Here is a 17,133-nt window from a genome sequence, read left to right as displayed (position 1 = left end):
TTTTGTATTAACATAGTCTTAGAATACTCTGGAAAATAGCATGCGTTAAGTTGGGATTAGACGAGAGCAAAATACATTAAAATTAGTTATCGCCTTTATCTTTATTTTTTAACCTTTAACCGTTATCTTCCAAAGCAAGAATATGTTGTTAACCTAACATTTATTAAATAAACTCAAGGCTAAGATTTACCTTTTGCGTAAATAAGTTGTGCCTAATCCGAAAAGGAAATGTGAGTTCCTATATTCAAAGTTTTCCTCCCAAGACTTTGCTGTTTTTTAGGTGAATCAAATAAGATTTGTGTTAGATAAATATTTATTATTGCCTAACCAAATTGTGTGTAAAGAACAAGAAAAGGCAAGTTCCGATACTTAAAGTAAAATAGTTTCTTTCCTTTGCTGATATTTACGAGAATTACTCTTCATTCTTCCAGCAATTTTTGTAATACAACAAAACAATCGGAAGAGCGAGAAAGTTGCGATTAATCTGGAATTTATACACCTAATATAATAATATAATATAATAAACTAATATAATCTGCCTAAAGATTGAATAAATGGTTGCCTCGAGGTACAGAGCTTAATTTATTAAAATGAAAACGTGAAAATTGTTGTAATATATCAAAATCAAATGACTAAAATCAACATGGAAAGGTCGCCAAAATCAACATTACACCAAAAAATATATACATAGATTTTACCCCAATGAAAAGGTAGTTGCCAATGAAATGCACCCCAAATAGTAGCTAAATAGTTACCCTGACATGTTTAAAATATATTTATTTGATGCTATTGAAGTTCTCATTCTTTGTCTTTTGCGTAACCTAATCGCATCAATTTTATGTTACCGATTCTCATTGTGCGGGGTATAACAAAAAAAGCCTGATTTAACAACAACCAAAATTCAAAGGCTACACAAATAAAAGAGATAGGGAGAAAAAATGCGATACAGTAACAAATTTCATTAAATAATTAATTCAGCCTCGTTATTATGAGACGATTGTCTGCGGGGCGCTCACGTGAATTTGTTTAGACAAAATGCGTCACAATTAAATGACAAACAAACCGATCAAAGCCGAAAACCGACAGCTGCTCGACGAGCTTTACATATGCCAAGCGACCGCGACCATGCCCAGTTTTTTTTTGAGTTTTGGGCGTCAACTAATTAAAGCTAATTATTGCCAAAAAAAATTTGTTAAGTTTTTTATGGCTAGCTGATAGATTATTTTTGTATAAAATAATAAATGTTTGCATTAAGCATTAAGACTTTTCACACATGCCACACGCACACACACACGCACACACACACACACACACTTGTACAGCTGGTGCCCATTGAGCCCGCACCCTACCCAAAAGCTGAGCTCAGAATCGAGCACAACGCGCGCTGATGAATTTATTTGAACGCTAAACGCCGAACGGGCTAGTTGTGAGGCCCGCGCAACGGATAAATTACGATAATCGAGCGCGAAGTGTGTGATGTATATCGTAAGCAGGCGATAAGCTCCATAAATCGCAGTACTCGAACGTCACATAATCCTGCAGAGCCACAAGACGATGACGACCCATGCGGATCGCGATGAGTCCGGCTCGGCAGCAACAGTCCCCAGCGCAGTCGCAACCACGCCGACAACCACCGTGCCAGGCAGCAGCACGGCTCGACCCGCAACGCTAGCCATCAATGTGCCGGTGGCGGTGCCCGGGAATGAGGCGCAGACAGCGTCGCCCAACCACAAGAGCACCATCGTCATCGAGAGCCAGCCGAAGCGGCGTGTCAGCATTGTCTCCGAGCCGCCGGCGCTGGGCTCCATTATTAACTCCGGCTACGAAAATCCCGCCTTTGACCAAGCCCACACACGCAAAATATCGCAGGTGAGTTACGGTCAAGTGATGTGACGGATCGATTAGAAGTGCGCGCCTGCTCCGGCTGATTACGATCGTAACTATTCGTTTATGCCAGTCATATACTCGTAACACTCGCATACTATATAATATACACGAGTGCACATCTATATAATAGATATCGGATGACGGCATTTATAATGATGCTCGTAATTGTTCAAGTGATCGCCGTGATCAAGTGCCTGGCGATTTACGCGCACTGTTAACTAATCAAAGCACACAATCTACCCAAAAAAAAAAAAAATTATAAAAAAAATACTAAAACAAATTCAATTTCGGCACAGAGCTCAATACAGTCACCCCTTGAGGTCGGACCGCCCGGGCGCAGGAGAAGCATCCTCAAGGATACACTGGCCCATGACAACGACAGCGATCGTGTTTCGACGAATAGTTATGGTAAGTTAAGGCCAGAATTTAATTCGAAAAGAAAAATTTAAGAAAAAAAATATATATATATGTATACATATAAAGTTAAGGCTAACATTTAATTAAAAAAAAAAAAATTAAGTGTAGGTCAGAATTTAATTCGATATGAAAAATTAAGCAACAAAAAAAATATATATATATAAAGTTAAGGCTCGAATTTAATATTTAAAAAAAATTAATAAAAAAAGAAAATTAATATTGTGCTTAGAATTTGAGAATTCAAAGAAAAATTCCTAATTCTTAATTCTCAATTCGAGAATTGTAAGAGAATATCTTAAATAGAATTTTTTGTATTTTTCAAAATTAATAAACAATAATAATATTAAAATTGAGCAAAGCTACATTCAATAACATTTTAAATAAATATACTTATCTGTGATATAACACTTAAACATTTTTTTTCACTTTTATTTAAATTTAAAAAATGGTAAAAAAATATTTTTTTTATTTCTTTTAGTGTAGCTTTAGTCAGATTCTCGGATGAATATTATTATTGTGATGTAGCCATAAATTTTTGTTAGTTTGCTAAAAATGCATATTTGTTAGGTAATTCAAATTATTTAATTAAGCACTTAATTACTTATTTGCATTTTTATTTGAATATGGATCTTATGTGAACTACGATTAGCTGTCAATTAGTTTATACAATCTACAGCAAGTGTTAGAACATATTTAAAATTCGGGGGGTTTTAAATATTGACACAGAATGTCGTTAATGGTTGAAAATGTGATTCATTCTATTTGAGTACATAATCTCGTCACATTAGTGTGCATGTTTGTACCCAAGAGCAATATTGACTGATGTCTTAATTAGTTCGTTTTCCTCAACCTTACATATAAATGCGAAATCGCATAGGCAAAATGTACAAGTAGTTGAGCGTAACCGACTGGGAGATACCCTGTGCTTAGCTCATTCAAATCGGAACTATAAATATGACGAGAAATATTTCGGGTAACATTGGCAAGTTATTTCTTGTACAACTTCCCATCTTATCGTTAGATCGGAATTAATAACTCTTATTACCTTCGAGACATGCTCAAAACATGGGAGTAAATATAATTAATAATTCGATAAATTATGAACATTACAAATTATCGAGAATTTTAAATAAACTTTTGTGGTACATGAGAACCTATATTTTAAATTTATAGATCATATTCCTATTGGGGGACAAAATACAAAATACTAAAAACCCTCCAAAAAAAGTATAATTTAAAGAATTTTAGGTTGCTGCATTGGCAAAGTTATTTAAAAGGTTCAGAGAACTTTATGTGATAAGAATTAAAAATATTAAGTTTTGCAAGGAATAACTCAGTTCAACTTAAATGCAGACTTAATAATAGATATTGTTTGTGAAAAATTAAAAAAAAAAAATGCCCTACTTGACCTCTTGTTTAACTTAAGAACATGTGATCGCAAAATTTAATAATAATTATTTAAAATAAAAAAAAAATATATATATATACATCTATATATATATATTTGGAACATGAAATATTTGCACAGCTGGAATTCTTAATTCAAGACATTCCAAAATATATTAATTATACAAAGAGCAATATGTTTAAGTACAGAATTATGGACAATAATATTGATAATAATAATAATGATGGCAATGATAATTACAAAGACCTACCGAGGGCCTCAGACCTCAGAATGTCAGTTAGCAAAAGCAAATGAAATCTTGAAAACTTATGGAACGAATGTCAATTAATTTCGATATCGGAAATTGTTGGCATTAACAATTAACGTGCCGCCGGGAAGTGACGTTCCGATTTCCTATCAAGATATGCAGATGCCACACTTATCACCCAATTAGTGTTAGATGATAATTTGTAGCGACTATATATGTATATAGTGACTATCCTTGATAATGTCTGTCTATTCGTGCCGCAGAGAACTACAGACAGAGCGCGCTCGACGTGCTTAATGCCAAATACAACAGTCTGCAGGCAGTACAGGGATCGCCGGACAGCAATGGCAATTACGTGGCACAGTCATGGATATATAACTTCTGCCTGAAGTGCCGCAAGGAGGAGCCGAGCGAGTCATGGGAGCCGCCATTCTGGCAAAAGGTTTTCCCCTATCCGCTGTGCCCCACCTTCAGGACATTCTCCCGCCTGGTCTCGCTCATCTGCATCGGTAAGCTTCAGTCTCTGGTTGTTCCCATTAAGCATATAGTATATACATATTTATACCAGGTGCGCTGCTTTGGATCGTCTCGTTTGTGATCATTGGGCATTCGGCTGCGCCGGGTGGTCAGCTCTTTGATCTGGTTGTGCTCACAGTGGCTGCAAATTTTGGCGGCTATCTAGTGTCCTTGGCCACCCTGCCACGCCTCATTGGCATGCTGCTGGTGGGCCTATTGTTTCAGGTGAGTTCCCGGTTTGTGTGTCTGTGTTTTAGCTGCTTCATGTTTTCCTTATTTTTGGTAGAACGTCGGCTGGGTGAATCTCGACGGCGACTTCTCCAAGGTGACGGCCCATTTGCGCAAGTTTGCTTTAACCATAATTCTGACTCGAGCTGGCCTCGAAATGGATCCGCAAGCCTTCAAGAAGGTGTACAAAACAATACTCAAGTTGGGCATTGTGCCCTGGTTTGTGGAGTTCGGTGTTCTGGCGGTTATGTCCCACTATCTGCTCGGCCTGCCCTGGATCTGGGGCTGTCTCCTGGGCTCCATTATGGCAGCCATTGCACCAGCCGTCGTCGTGCCCTGCCTGTTCCGGCTGCGCACCAAGGGCTACGGCGTGGCCAAGGGCATACCCACGCTTGTCGTGGCCGTGTCCGGTGTGGACGATGCCATCTCCGTGGCCATATTCGGGATCATCAGCACGATTATGTTCTCGGACCGTGGCCAGCTCTATCTGATTGCCCAGGTGCCGGTCTGCCTGATTGCCGGCCTGGGCTTCGGCCTCATCTGGGGCCTGTTGGCGCGCATCTTTCCGGAGAAGGGCGACGCCTACGTGGTGCCGCTGCGCACGCTGCTGCTGTTCATCGGCAACCTGGTGGCCATCTATGGCAGCGATAAGCTGGGCTTCGAGGGCGCCGGTCCCTTGGCGGTCGTCTTCTCGTCTTTCATATCCAATTACTACTGGTGCAAGGATGGCTGGACCATCGATGACAATCCGGTGGGCACGGGTTTCGAGATCTTCTGGATGATCTTTGAGCCCATACTGTTCGGCGTGACGGGCGCCACGATCAAGCTGCGCGAGCTGGATCCGAGCCTGCTTTACATTGGTGCCCTCTGCATTTTTACAGGCGTCGTCATACGCATCCTGGTCACAGCTGCCATTGCCATTGGCGATCGCTTGAACATGCGCGAGAAGTTCTTTGTGGGCCTGTCCTGGATGGCCAAGGCAACGGTCCAGGCTGCCCTGGGACCTGTGGCACTCAGGCATTTGGGCGCCGATGCCACAGACGAGGAGCGCAACTGGGCCAAAACAGTTCAGACCATTTGCATTTTCAGCATATTGCTGACAGCTCCATTGGGCGCGATCCTGATATCCGTGACTGGCCCCAGGATGCTGACAAAGACGAAACAGGCCCAGCAGAATCTCACTGGCTGGCGGCGACCTTCCATACGCGACATCAGCATTATCGACGAGGAGGAGGAGCGCGAGGATCCCGAGTTGCCGCAGGACAAACAGACACAGGATAATACACAAAGCAATTCACAATTCCCAAACTTTTCATACACTCCATACAACAAATAAGTTGGGAGACAAATTTAACGCAGGCGCCAATTATTCCTAAGCCCAACGAATTGTTATTTCTTTTTACATTGTATAATAAAAGCCAAAAAAAAAAATAAATTAAAAACAATTACACCTGGTTCGAACCGGTTTGATTTAGTTTAGTTAGACAGTTTTTCAGTCTTGCGTTTTATAACATGTTCCTGCACCCCTTCGATAAATATTTATTCTTAATCCGGAAAAGCTGAGCGATCTACCTGTACAATATCTCGCCCAATCGGAAACTGTAAGAGCTAAAATTACTTTAAATTTTATAAATTTGTATACATCTATATTGTATATAGAACGTTCTTATATATTTTTCTCGATACATTCCTCCATTTCGATAAATATCGATTTTGGAAGAACGTTTCTAAAGCACATATTGTAGATTATAAGAGCTGGAGACATCAAATTTGGTATGTAGCTTCCCGATTTGTATAGATAAAACAAAAATATCTTACTTGAGGTAAATTTATAGCCCAAGAGTGCAACTAAATGATGCCCTGAAATAGGTAACGCCTTTAACTAAAACACTCCCACGATAAAATATGTGTATACGAATTAATTTAACTACCGCTTTTACAATTCCCAATATTAAAATATATTTTACATTGTTTGCCAATTGCCAATCAGCTTTCAGGCAGGTTTCTAAATTGCATTACAGAAATTTTGTGCGCAAAAATTCGTAAGTTGTGCGCAAAATATATGTGAGACAATAATTTAGATATAATTTTTCTTATAAATCATTTTCCCATCTCAGGCTTCAACCTGCTGCAATTGACTACAAATATATTTTATGGGCTATTGTTGAATATACTTTTTTTTTATAGAGCTTTGCAGTAGCCGTTGCAGTCAGCTGTATTGGCTGTTAAGCTCGTTTACAATGACATCAGTCATCATTAAAGTAAGAGAAATAATTGTTGCAAATGTAAAAACTTTACACAGCCAAAAAAAAAAAATAGTAAATAATTTATGTATAAAAACTAGACTCGTGTTCTACTAAACTGAATTTGTTGGGCAATTTTCTAGATAATAAACTTAGTTTTTTGCTAAACAAGTGCTTTTTGTTAACTTGAGTTTTAGAATTCCACTCATTTTCCGACTGTGTGAGTGGAATATTCAAAATCGATTGTGTTGATTGATTGCATAACGTTTTATATATCTTAAAGAGGCTTTAAGCAAATTGGACGATTAAAATATAAACTGTCATTTCCATTTTCCTGCATGGCGATGGATATTTCCGAAAAAGTACATAGATCCTTTAAAGTACGTTAAGGCTGATAGATATAGCTCCTGATATATATATATATGGTAAACTTTATAATCAAATAAATTTGCAAAAATAGTATTTTTTATTATTTGTCTTTGAATAAAATTAGAAATCATATTGTTGATGAAAAGCGTTATAAAATCTCGATACTCGGAAGTACTTCGGATAAATCCTTTTAAAAATACTTCTGTACAAATCAAGTTTTGTACAGGATTTGCATAGCATAAATCCATAAGTTAATCCATTAAAATGATCTCGGTAATTGTAAGTGGATAAATGAATCTTTAGTTGAAGAAGCTTTGAGCTGAGCTTATAAATATTTTTGCACGGGCTCGCCGAGAATAGTTTCCAATTCCTGGACGGCAGTGCGCGTGTTCTTCTCGACACGATCGTGCTCATCCTCGAGCAGTTCGGCTATGAACGGCACCGTCTCCGGCAGCAGAGGGGCAAAGCTCTCGCCCAGCTTGCGGGCAATGGCCACGCTGGTGTTGAAGGCCAGGATGCGTACCTCGGGCGTGCTGGTGCGCGTCTTGAGCAGCACCTGGTTGTTCAGCTGCTTCCATAGCACATCGTTGGTGGCAGCAGCCAGCTGGGCAATGCAGTCGGTCAGCGTTTGCTGCAGCTGCTCGCGATCGCTGGCCAGCACCAAGCTGTTCTCCAGCTGATCCACGAGCGGGGGCATCAGCGTGCGGAACCGATGATCGTTGACAAAGTCGTTGCTGCAGTGCAGGAATACATGATGCAATGTGCTGAGTATGGCCGACAGCAGTTCCACAACGTTCTCGACGTCCACATCTTCGGCCACCTCCTGGCGCAATGTGTTGTGCTCCTGCAGCAGCCGTGCGGCATCCTCGATAAAATCGCCGGCGAAGAGCACGAACAGCGACTTGAGCGCCTCGGCAATGCGATTGGTCAGCAGGAAGTAGGTGAGCTGCGGCTCCAGATCCTTGCGCTCAATGGCCCACTTGTGTACCCGGCCAAACATCGGCCGGAAGCTCGTCTCGGACAACTTAAGTATCCAGGCCACAAAAGTCTCAATCACGGATGCCTCAATATCCGCAATGCGCTGCCGCTGCAGCTGACGTCCGCGCACCTGCAACCGGAACTCGAGCGCCTGGAGGAACAGCTCAGAAAGCGGCTCCTGCACGGCCTGTAGGTCGGCATTTCCATTGTGCTTGATGCAGGGCAGCAGGAGCTGGCGCATAAGCATGCCCAGCTCATCGTAGGCCTGCGCCTCCAACAGGCTCTCATAGGTCTTCGCACAGCTGGGCACCAAAATGCGAGCCTCCACGCCCTGCGCCACCGCCGTCCACACGTCCACAATGCGCAGCTTGAGGGCCTGGGTGCGCTTGTCCAGCGCCAGCTGTGCACTCTCCAGCTGCACCGAGAGTCTGATGAGCGCGCCGATAATATCCACCAGATAGGGTCCCAGGAAGAGCGGCAATGTCAGGAATAGCTTGTGCATGGCTTTAAGTAAAAGGCAGGACGAATTCAGAAGTTAATTTGGCGGAAGAATTACTGAGACGAATCCGAATCCTATACGGTTTTCTAGTGATGCAGTCTTATAATGGATTCCCTTTATTTATGAATCATTTTATTATAGTACGTAGATTAGATTGGGCCTAGTGTAACACGTGTCCGCAGCTTACGCTCTGCTCCTTCTTCCTTTTGCCCCACATTATGGTAAAATCTTTCTTGATTAATTCCGGGGTTTACATTCCGATCCTTTTGAAATTTCCAGGATTATAATATGGCATACAAAATTGTGTATATACCAAAGCGCAAGACTCTGTCTTTAAAAACTAGGAGGACCTACGCTCCCAATTTCAAGTCTGTAGCACTTATAGGCTCTGAAATCCTTGCGTTCATACATACGGACGGACGGACGGGCGGACGGACGGACAGACAGACGGACATGGCTAGATCGACTCGGCTATTGATGCTGATCAAGCATATATATACTTTGGATATGCTTCCTTCTGTCATTACATACATTTGCATAAATACATTAAACCCCTTTTACCAATTTTTAATGGGTTCAGGGTATAATTAAAAAATGTTCCAATTAAACGGTTAAGGCGGGAGGGGATACCTCCCAGGTTAACTATGTATACTATACAAAAAGCTAATACTTCGAGGTTTGCTTAAAAACCCTTGCTCGTCGTCCTGATCAATAACTTAATACACTGTGGGACATGCATCTTTCCTTTTGCGCAGAAACATCCCAACTTTTCAGCAAGCTAAACATTGATATATATGCTATAAGACTCACCTGTAACGAGAGCGGAGCAGACATAGTCGGGCGCTTGTCGTTGGGTTAGCAGCAGCTGCACCTGTTCCTTGAGCAATTCGGTTAGCTGTGGCGCAAACTTGGGCAGCTGGGCCAGGGCGTGTGCCTTGATGCTGCCGCAGATCTCGACGAGGGTGAGCACCACATTGCCGACGACAGCCTTGGGTACGTTGGCGCGTCGCTTGGTGATGCGCGTCAGCTTGGCAAGAAGCGTGCGGCACTCCTCGACATAGTCGCGTCCATGACGATTGGCCAGCAGCTGCATGGCGTGCAGCGCCGTCTGCTGGAGCTGCGCCTGCTGGGCATTGCTGCCGCCCGTGGTGTCCAGCACGCCGTCAATGATGGCGCCCAGCGGCTCGAAGAGCACACCGAAGTGCTCCGCCTGGGAGTGGGCAAAGTAATCGCTGGGCGGCGTCAGCTTGGTGACCAGCAGCTCGAGCACCTTAATGCGCACATAGATCAGCTCGTGCTGCAGCAGCTCCGTGATCACATTGAGGAAATACTCGGGCGAGAGCAACCCGATCGCATTGTCCAGCACATCGTGCACATGATTCACCAGCACACGCCAATATTTCTCCAGCGAGGGCGACGTCGAGCCCGTCGCCAGTTGCAGCGCGTTGTTGACCACGCCCACATAGGCAAGCGTCTTGAGTATGAAGTTTTGATAGAGCGGCCGCAGCCGGGCCAGCTGTTGCGTCTTGGGGCTGCCCAGCTTGGCCTGGAACTCGACGGCGCTGCTCAGCCCGGACAGATAGTCCATGATGAGGTATTTATAGTGTCGCAGCTGCTTGAAGCTGCGCGTGCGCACATCGAACAGTTGCTGCTCGGGCGAGATGTTGCTGCCGGGGGCTGCCTGGGCTTGGCCCTGCGACTCCTTGTTGATGGGCAGCTTGGCCAGGTAGTCAAGCAGCTGTATGCACGTGTCCAGTATGATTTCGGGCTGCTCGAACATGAGCGTCAGCTCGCGGGCAAACTCCACGCGCGACTTGTCCAAGGATTTGGTCGGCTTGCCCGACTGTGCGGGCGCCTGCTCCAGCAGCATTTGCGACTCGAAGATAATGCACAGGAATTGCCACAGATGCTGGCGGGGATCGAGCACACGGAAGAGCGTGTCGTAGAGCGGCAGTCGACGATGCACCGGCACATCCGTGCATATGTCCGCAAACACCTTCAGCACGGCGATGACCAGGCGCTCCCGCTGGGCGCCAGACTGCAGCAAGAGCGTGGGCACAATCGTCTCCACCACGTTCTTGATGATGTGCAGACTGAAGGCGTCGTCGTGGCGCGCCACCGTCGAGCCCACGAACGTAAAGATCTCGACAATCTTGTGCAGCACCTGCTGTGGATACAGGGCGGCGCAGCGCGTGAGGAAGAGCAGCGCATGCTGTTGCGTCTGTGGATTTTGTGTGTTGCGCAGACATTGGACCACCTGCTCGATGCGGAAACAGGATTCGGGCAGCACCTTGGACAGCTGCACGCCCGCCGCCTGCGACACGTCGCAGCAGTGCAGCAGGCTGGAGAGGATCAGTTGTTTGGGATATTCGGCAGCGCTGTGCTCATCCAGCTGCAGGCACAGCTGCAGCAGCTCAAAGAGCGAGGGTATCAGCTGCTCGGCGCCCACCAGCTGCTTCTTGTGCTCAAGCAGCTCGAGCAAAGTCATGCCCTGCTTCCAGGTCACACAGGTCAGATCCAGTTTGGTATTTGGCTGGCCACGTCGTCGCTCCGGCTGCTTGGCCGGAATGATGCGCGTGCTCTTGCTGCACATGCTGGACAACATGCCAACCAGGGGTTGGCACTCGATGCTGCAGCGCTTGAGCAGACGATGGGCCGCCAGAAAGATGCTATCGTTGTCGGATGCAGTGGCCGCCTCCACAATAAGCTGCAACAACTTCACCTTATGCTGGCTCTGCAGCTGCTCGTAGGTCTCCGGCGTCAGCGAGTTGAGCAGCACGCAGGGCAGCGGCTGCAGCTTCTGCTCCAGCTGCACATAGGTGGTGTGCTGCTTGAAGCTAGCCTCGAGCAGCTGCCAGGCGGCGGGCTGGTGCTTGAGCACGTCCAGGCCCACGGCGCCTTCGAAGCGTTCAATGACAGCGCAATAGATGTCGCTATGTGGCCAGTTTAGCTGCGCCAGCTGCGATGTGTCCTTGCTGGCAACGTTCCTGGACACCGCCCGCAGCGCTGCCTCGCCCAGCGGCAGCAGCGCCGACAGCAGCGTCTCGTTGTTCATGTGCTTCAGCGCCCGCAGCAGCGAGGCGGTGCAAATGGCCGGCTGGGCCACATCGCACACAAGCTCCAGGAGCGTGCGACGCAGCTTGGCCAGCAGCAGCTTCTCGCGCGGCGTGCATTTGCTGCTCTGCAATATCGTGTGCAGGATGAGCGCGTATTGTTCGTGATCCATGCACAGTTCGCTCTGGCGCTGCAGCAGGCATTCGACCAGATGGGCCACATGTGTGTCCAGCTGCTTGAGATCGAGCAGCTGGAGCGTGGCCAGCGCCTGTTGGCGAAACGTTTGCAGCGGCGAATTGCACGCATTCGCGATGCGCAGCACGTGCAACAGACTGCAGCTGACCACAGCCGGACGCGGCCGCAGCAGCGCCTGCAGCAGCTGAAAGCCGCGCACGCGCAAAAGCGCATAATCCTCGGCATTGCTGTACAGCTCGGGCAGCGTCTCGTACACATAGAAGTTGCATAGGAAATCCAGTTTGTGGTGCGCCTCGGGCAGCATGTGATTCAGGCAATCCTTGAGCGCGCGCGTCCATTCTCTGCGCTCGGCGGGCGCACACTGCTCGGCATAAACCCGACTGCTCAGCGTGTCCAGCAGCAGCAGGCACAGGCGCAGCTCCTCGCTTAACTCTGTCCAGGGCAACGTTGCCAGTTCGCTGAACTTTGTGTTCTTGGCCACGGTTTGTAGAAAGTCAGCGTACAGCTGCAGCGGCACATGGTTTTTGTTGCTGTTGCTGCTGCTGGCGTTCTCCTTGGTCAGACGAAACTGAAATCCTTGCGTGTAGACGCCCATGCGCTGCAGCATGTGCAGACTCTCTGCGGCGGTCAGCTCACGTTTCGCATAGGCTGTCAGCAGCAGCAGCAGATGGGTCAGCTGGGACGCCTCGCCGCGCAGATAGGCAACGCCACCATGCTGCTCCACGCTCTCGAGCAGCGCCAGCTGTTGCTTGCCCGCCTGCGTCACATTGGCGATGACATCGAGAAACTTTTTGCGATGCAGCCACACATTGAACTCGCCATGCTCCGTGCTCACCTCCAGCTGCCCCAGAAATGGCAGCTTGCTGGCGAAATTGCTGCTCAATATGATTAACAACGCGGCATGCTCCCTGGCGTTTAGTGCATCGCAGGGAAAAAGATAGGGCATCAGGGCCAGCAGCAGCAGATTTGTATCGTAATTGTCGCTGACTGCAGCTGTGGTCAGATGTTGCACCACTTGCGGCACCACCGCATCCCATTGCGTCTGGCGCTGCTGCTGAGCCCGCTGCAGCAGCTCGCACAGCGTCTGGGCAAATGTTGCGGCGCCCATCATCTCCACAAAGTCAACGGTGGGCAGCGTGAGCAGCGCCGAGACCACAGCCGGACTATCGTCCTTGATCCGATCGGGCAGGCACTCCTGCAGCAGACGATAGCTGCGCTCCCGCCGCTTGGCCACTTTCAGGTTCTGCAGCAGCTGCTGCACCGCGCCCAGCCGCCAATCGGCGCTGTAATGGTAGAGCTTCTCATATGCCCGTTTCGCCTTCTCGTCGTTTGTGTTGAGTCGAAAGCCTGCGGAAAAGCGGGAGTTAGAGTTTTGCATGGAAGAGTTTCATTCTCACTTAAGCTGAGATTCAGTTTTCTTTAGGGCAAATGTTAATTTAATGTGTTAGGCTGAACAATAAAAATATATAGATATAGCTTTTTTATTCTCCAAGAGTTGCTCTAGGAAATGAGAGCTTTTAATAATTTTAAATAAATATGAATGCAAAAGGAAGACTAACTCGTACAAAGAAGTTTTACAGACTAACAAGTGGTTTGATCAAAGGGTTTATACAGACAAAGAGAACGATATGGTTAGATAGTCTCAACAATTGATGATTATTAAGATTATATACATCTATAAAATCATATAAAATCTTTAAAAGGATAGGCGTATCTTCAAATTACGATTTTTCCTAATCTAACAAATGTAATAAACGTTTATGAAAATATTTCTTGTGAAAGTGGGGCTATTGTTTCCTCTATCTGTCTGTTACATACAATATTACGTTTGCTATAAAGTGATTTTTAACTAGTACAGGGTATATTTAGTATCCTTTGGGAGCTCCCAAATGGTATTCTTATGTTATAGTTACTACAATTTTTATATGTTATAGCTCGACTTACCCAATGCCAGTTTTAAGGCCTTCTGTCGATTGCTCGTATTGGATTTGGCACTTAAGGCCGCCTTGACGCTCAAGTCAAAGGCCTCCGGATAGCGACGTTCTAGTTTCTCCAGAAACTCTGTGTACCATGTCTGGAAATTAGTCTTGGCGGGCATCGTTTCGTCATCCGAATCAATGATAATAGTATCCTCTTCATCCTCATTCGAATTCGTGTCCATGGGCGTTGATTCATGCTTAGCTTCCATGTCCACAAAAGTGTCCAGGAAACAACTGAAAGAGAGCAAATTATAAGTTTGAGGGATTTAGAGTGTAACGAGTTTAATGACTTTACTTGATAAGCTGCTGAGCGGTGGGCTTGGAGAAGGGCACATCAGCCAACAGATTGTCGAGGAACTGCTGATGGGAAGCTGTGGCGGCATCTCCCTCACGTATGGCCGCAACGGCGCCGCGCATTAGCGGCATGCAAATAGCTTGAATGGCAATGTTCTCCTTGGCCAGCGAGGCCAATGCCGTTATTAGCCATTTCTGGCAGACCAGATTCAACATGGTTTTTGGCGTGAATTGCGGCTTTGCCGCCTGCTGCTTGTCGTGTATCCAGATGAGCAGCAGCAGCGCCGTCGTGTGCAGGCGCTCGAAGGTGCAGTTGGCCACACGCTCGAGCAGCGCATCACAAACCTTTGTCTTGAGCTTAGTACGAGAGACGAGCTGTGCGACAATCACGTACGAGGCGGCCACATAGTCTACGGTGTCCGAGACTAGGCCCTTGAGCAGCGACTCCAGTATGGTGGCAATGTGCCAGTCCTCGAGCGGCTTGGCCGTCTGCAGGGCGCCCACCACAACTGTGGCATAGAAATTTAGCTGCGCCTGAAGCTGATGAGCACGTGGACCCAGCTCCTTGACCGACTTGCGGGTGCTGCGGCAGATGAAGCTGAGGAACGCAGGCACGCTCGCTGCACGATTTACTATGGCCGTCTTGGAGAGCGGCACGCCGGGTCGCTGCAGTCGTCGCAGCCAGAACCAATCCTCGTCCGACTGGCGCAGTCGCATCGTCTGCAGCACCTGCACAAATGTGTTTGTCTCATGGTAGGGCATTATCAAGGCCATCACCTCCTGCCGGTTGTACTCGTGTACTTGGAAGCGGCGCAACAGCCACTCAAAGCACATGTGCGCCGGACGCAGCAGAAAATAAGGCGACAAGAGACGCAAAAATTTCGCTATTGAAGCATCGAGCAACTTGTTGACATCTGACTGCTCGACGGCGCGCTCCAGCGTGAGTGTGGCCTCATCGAAGAGCGTCAACTGGAACTCCTTAAATGTTGGATTAAAGGCAGTCAACTCCAGCAGGCCGCTCAGCCCGATCTCGTAGATGGCGCGTCTGTCTTTGGTCGCTGCCTCCTTTGGATTGAATAATATTGAGGCACGACTGCGTGCATCCGCTAACGTAACCGACGTTTGCGGAGCAGCTAAGTTTTGTAGCTGTTGAGCCAATGACGTCGTCATTTTTGTACAGCTCCTTTGCGTGTAAAAACACTGAAGGAAAATAAATGTTAAATGGGCAGTAACTATTCCACACGTGCTTCGGCGGTAAGTAATAAAATGATTATATCGATAATAATATCGAAAGGTGCTACAGGCTAACCGATAGTTTCTACTGTTTCACGACTGTTTATGACGTCACAAGTTAAAGTGGAGTGCTATGTAGTGTAAATAACGTAAATAAAGTAGTAAGCCAATGTTATAAAATAGTATAAATAGGCCAATGTTATAAAATACTTATGGTCTATCGATATCTAATGAACACATATCGATGCCCAGGAATCGGCAGAAGGTACTTTTTGAATTGAATTGGTGCGGTCGAGACTTAAGTTCGGACATCGAAAAATAAATATAAGCTAGAAAAATAAAGAAGTGTTAAATCAAACCTAAAAGAACGGAATTTTACAGATGTGAAGACATTAAATTGAAGTCAATCATTCTACCATAAATAAACAACTTTTCACACGTGCTTCGGCGGTAAGTAATAAAATGAATATATTGATAATAATATCGAAGTGTGCTGCAGGCTAATCGATAGTTTTAACTGTTTCACGACTCTTTATGCCGTCACAGCTGTTATGCTGTGATGACATTTAATTGAAGTCAATCATTTTATTACAAATAAGTAAATATTTAATGACAACCCTTTAGGTTTAAATCATTGCAAGCCAACTGGCATTATTGTAAGCTGGTAATATTTCAATGATTGAAGTAGAGTTGAATTTCTCCTGGTTTCCGATAGAACATTTAAGATATTTGTTTACAAATTTGTTTATTTTCGTTGTTCGTGTAATGTAAAAAGTATCTTACTTCTATTTAATCTCACAGAGGTACAAGAATGTTGAGCATACGTTACAGCAAAGAATAATAAAATTTGATGACATTGAGATGTGAACGCGCGAAACTAATGAGATGTGGACGACTATAATACTAGTTAAACATGTAAAAAACCTTGGTACAGTTGAATATTCGATAACTAAAGCTAAGGATTCAAATTGGTTTTGTTGTTTCTGTTGCTTTGCTTAAAAGTTTAAACGCTTTAGCGAGTTCTTGCGGCTGAGCTTGTAGTCGCAGTTCTGGTTGCGCTTGGGCGGCGTCAATCTCTCGCTGGGCATCATCACTTTTGAGGGCGTGCCCAGCTCGGTGACCAGGCACTTGACGCCAGGATGCGGCGGGCAGCAGCAGTGCACACAAAAGCGAAATTTGCAAAAAACGCTGGTGCACTCGCCAATGGAATGCGGTGCGGCGGCATCGTTCTCGTCCGGCGAGCTTTTCACCTCATCCAGCGAATAGAAGCGCGTCAGGGCGGCCTTCGGCTCGCTGAAGGAGTACACGTGTGGTAATGTTTGCGAAAGGGCAGCTCTGTGCGGCCCGTGGCGACTCATCTGTGGCGTCTGCTCAGCCGCCTGGCTGTAAAAGACCCTGCTGCACTTGCCGCAGCGCGGGCATTTAATGCGCTGCATCTGCTCCACCAGCAGGCAATTGTCGTCCTTGGGCACGTTCATGTAGTTATCGTGTTTGTTTGGTTTGTGTATGGCATTGGAAGGCTGTAATGGCACTAAGTGTTTGTTCAGGGTCTTGGACAGCATGCGTCCACGCTTCACCGTGTGCGT

General features: G+C 46.0%; 3 protein-coding genes and 1 long non-coding RNA gene across 4 annotated transcripts in view; 2 read left to right on the top strand and 2 right to left on the bottom strand.

Annotated features, from left to right (window-relative positions):
* Positions 1 to 1,434: 1,434 nt before the first annotated feature.
* Positions 1,435 to 6,152, top strand: LOC135435657 (sodium/hydrogen exchanger 9B2-like). Its single transcript, XM_064692825.1, has 5 exons — positions 1,435 to 1,869; positions 2,184 to 2,295; positions 4,223 to 4,468; positions 4,528 to 4,700; positions 4,762 to 6,152. The coding sequence occupies exons 1-5, from the start codon at positions 1,555 to 1,557 to the stop codon at positions 6,037 to 6,039; spliced, it is 2,124 nt and encodes a 707-aa protein (XP_064548895.1). The 5' UTR covers positions 1,435 to 1,554; the 3' UTR covers positions 6,040 to 6,152.
* A 1,237-nt stretch (positions 6,153 to 7,389) lies between these two features.
* Positions 7,390 to 15,575, bottom strand: l(2)k09022 (HEAT repeat containing 1 homolog l(2)k09022). The gene is made up of 4 exons (XM_064692768.1): positions 14,316 to 15,575; positions 13,986 to 14,254; positions 9,603 to 13,388; positions 7,390 to 8,797 (listed from the first exon to the last, which is right to left on the bottom strand). The coding sequence occupies exons 1-4, from the start codon at positions 15,482 to 15,484 to the stop codon at positions 7,641 to 7,643; spliced, it is 6,381 nt and encodes a 2,126-aa protein (XP_064548838.1). The 5' UTR covers positions 15,485 to 15,575; the 3' UTR covers positions 7,390 to 7,640.
* A 270-nt stretch (positions 15,576 to 15,845) lies between these two features.
* Positions 15,846 to 17,133, top strand: part of LOC135435636 (uncharacterized) — a 54,117-nt gene continuing 52,829 nt past the window's right edge. The window contains exon 1 of the long non-coding RNA XR_010437402.1: positions 15,846 to 15,997. This is a non-coding gene — a long non-coding RNA (uncharacterized LOC135435636). The remainder of the gene's footprint in view (positions 15,998 to 17,133) is intronic.
* Rca1 (Regulator of cyclin A1) overlaps positions 16,276 to 17,133 on the bottom strand; it is a 1,701-nt gene continuing 843 nt past the window's right edge. The window contains exon 1 of the mRNA XM_064692799.1: positions 16,276 to 17,133. This exon is cut by the window's right edge and continues 843 nt beyond it. Within this exon, the coding sequence (XP_064548869.1) occupies positions 16,543 to 17,133 (591 nt within the window). The 3' untranslated portion in view covers positions 16,276 to 16,542.

The sequence above is a fragment of the Drosophila montana genome, unplaced genomic scaffold (genome assembly GCF_035044405.1).
Source record: "Drosophila montana isolate Dmon_TW-CO22-7 unplaced genomic scaffold, ASM3504440v1 contig_3640_1, whole genome shotgun sequence".
Classification (NCBI taxonomy): Eukaryota; Metazoa; Arthropoda; class Insecta; order Diptera; family Drosophilidae; genus Drosophila; species Drosophila montana.
Note: the sequence above shows the minus strand (reverse complement) of the source record. Positions and strands in the feature narration are given on the sequence as shown.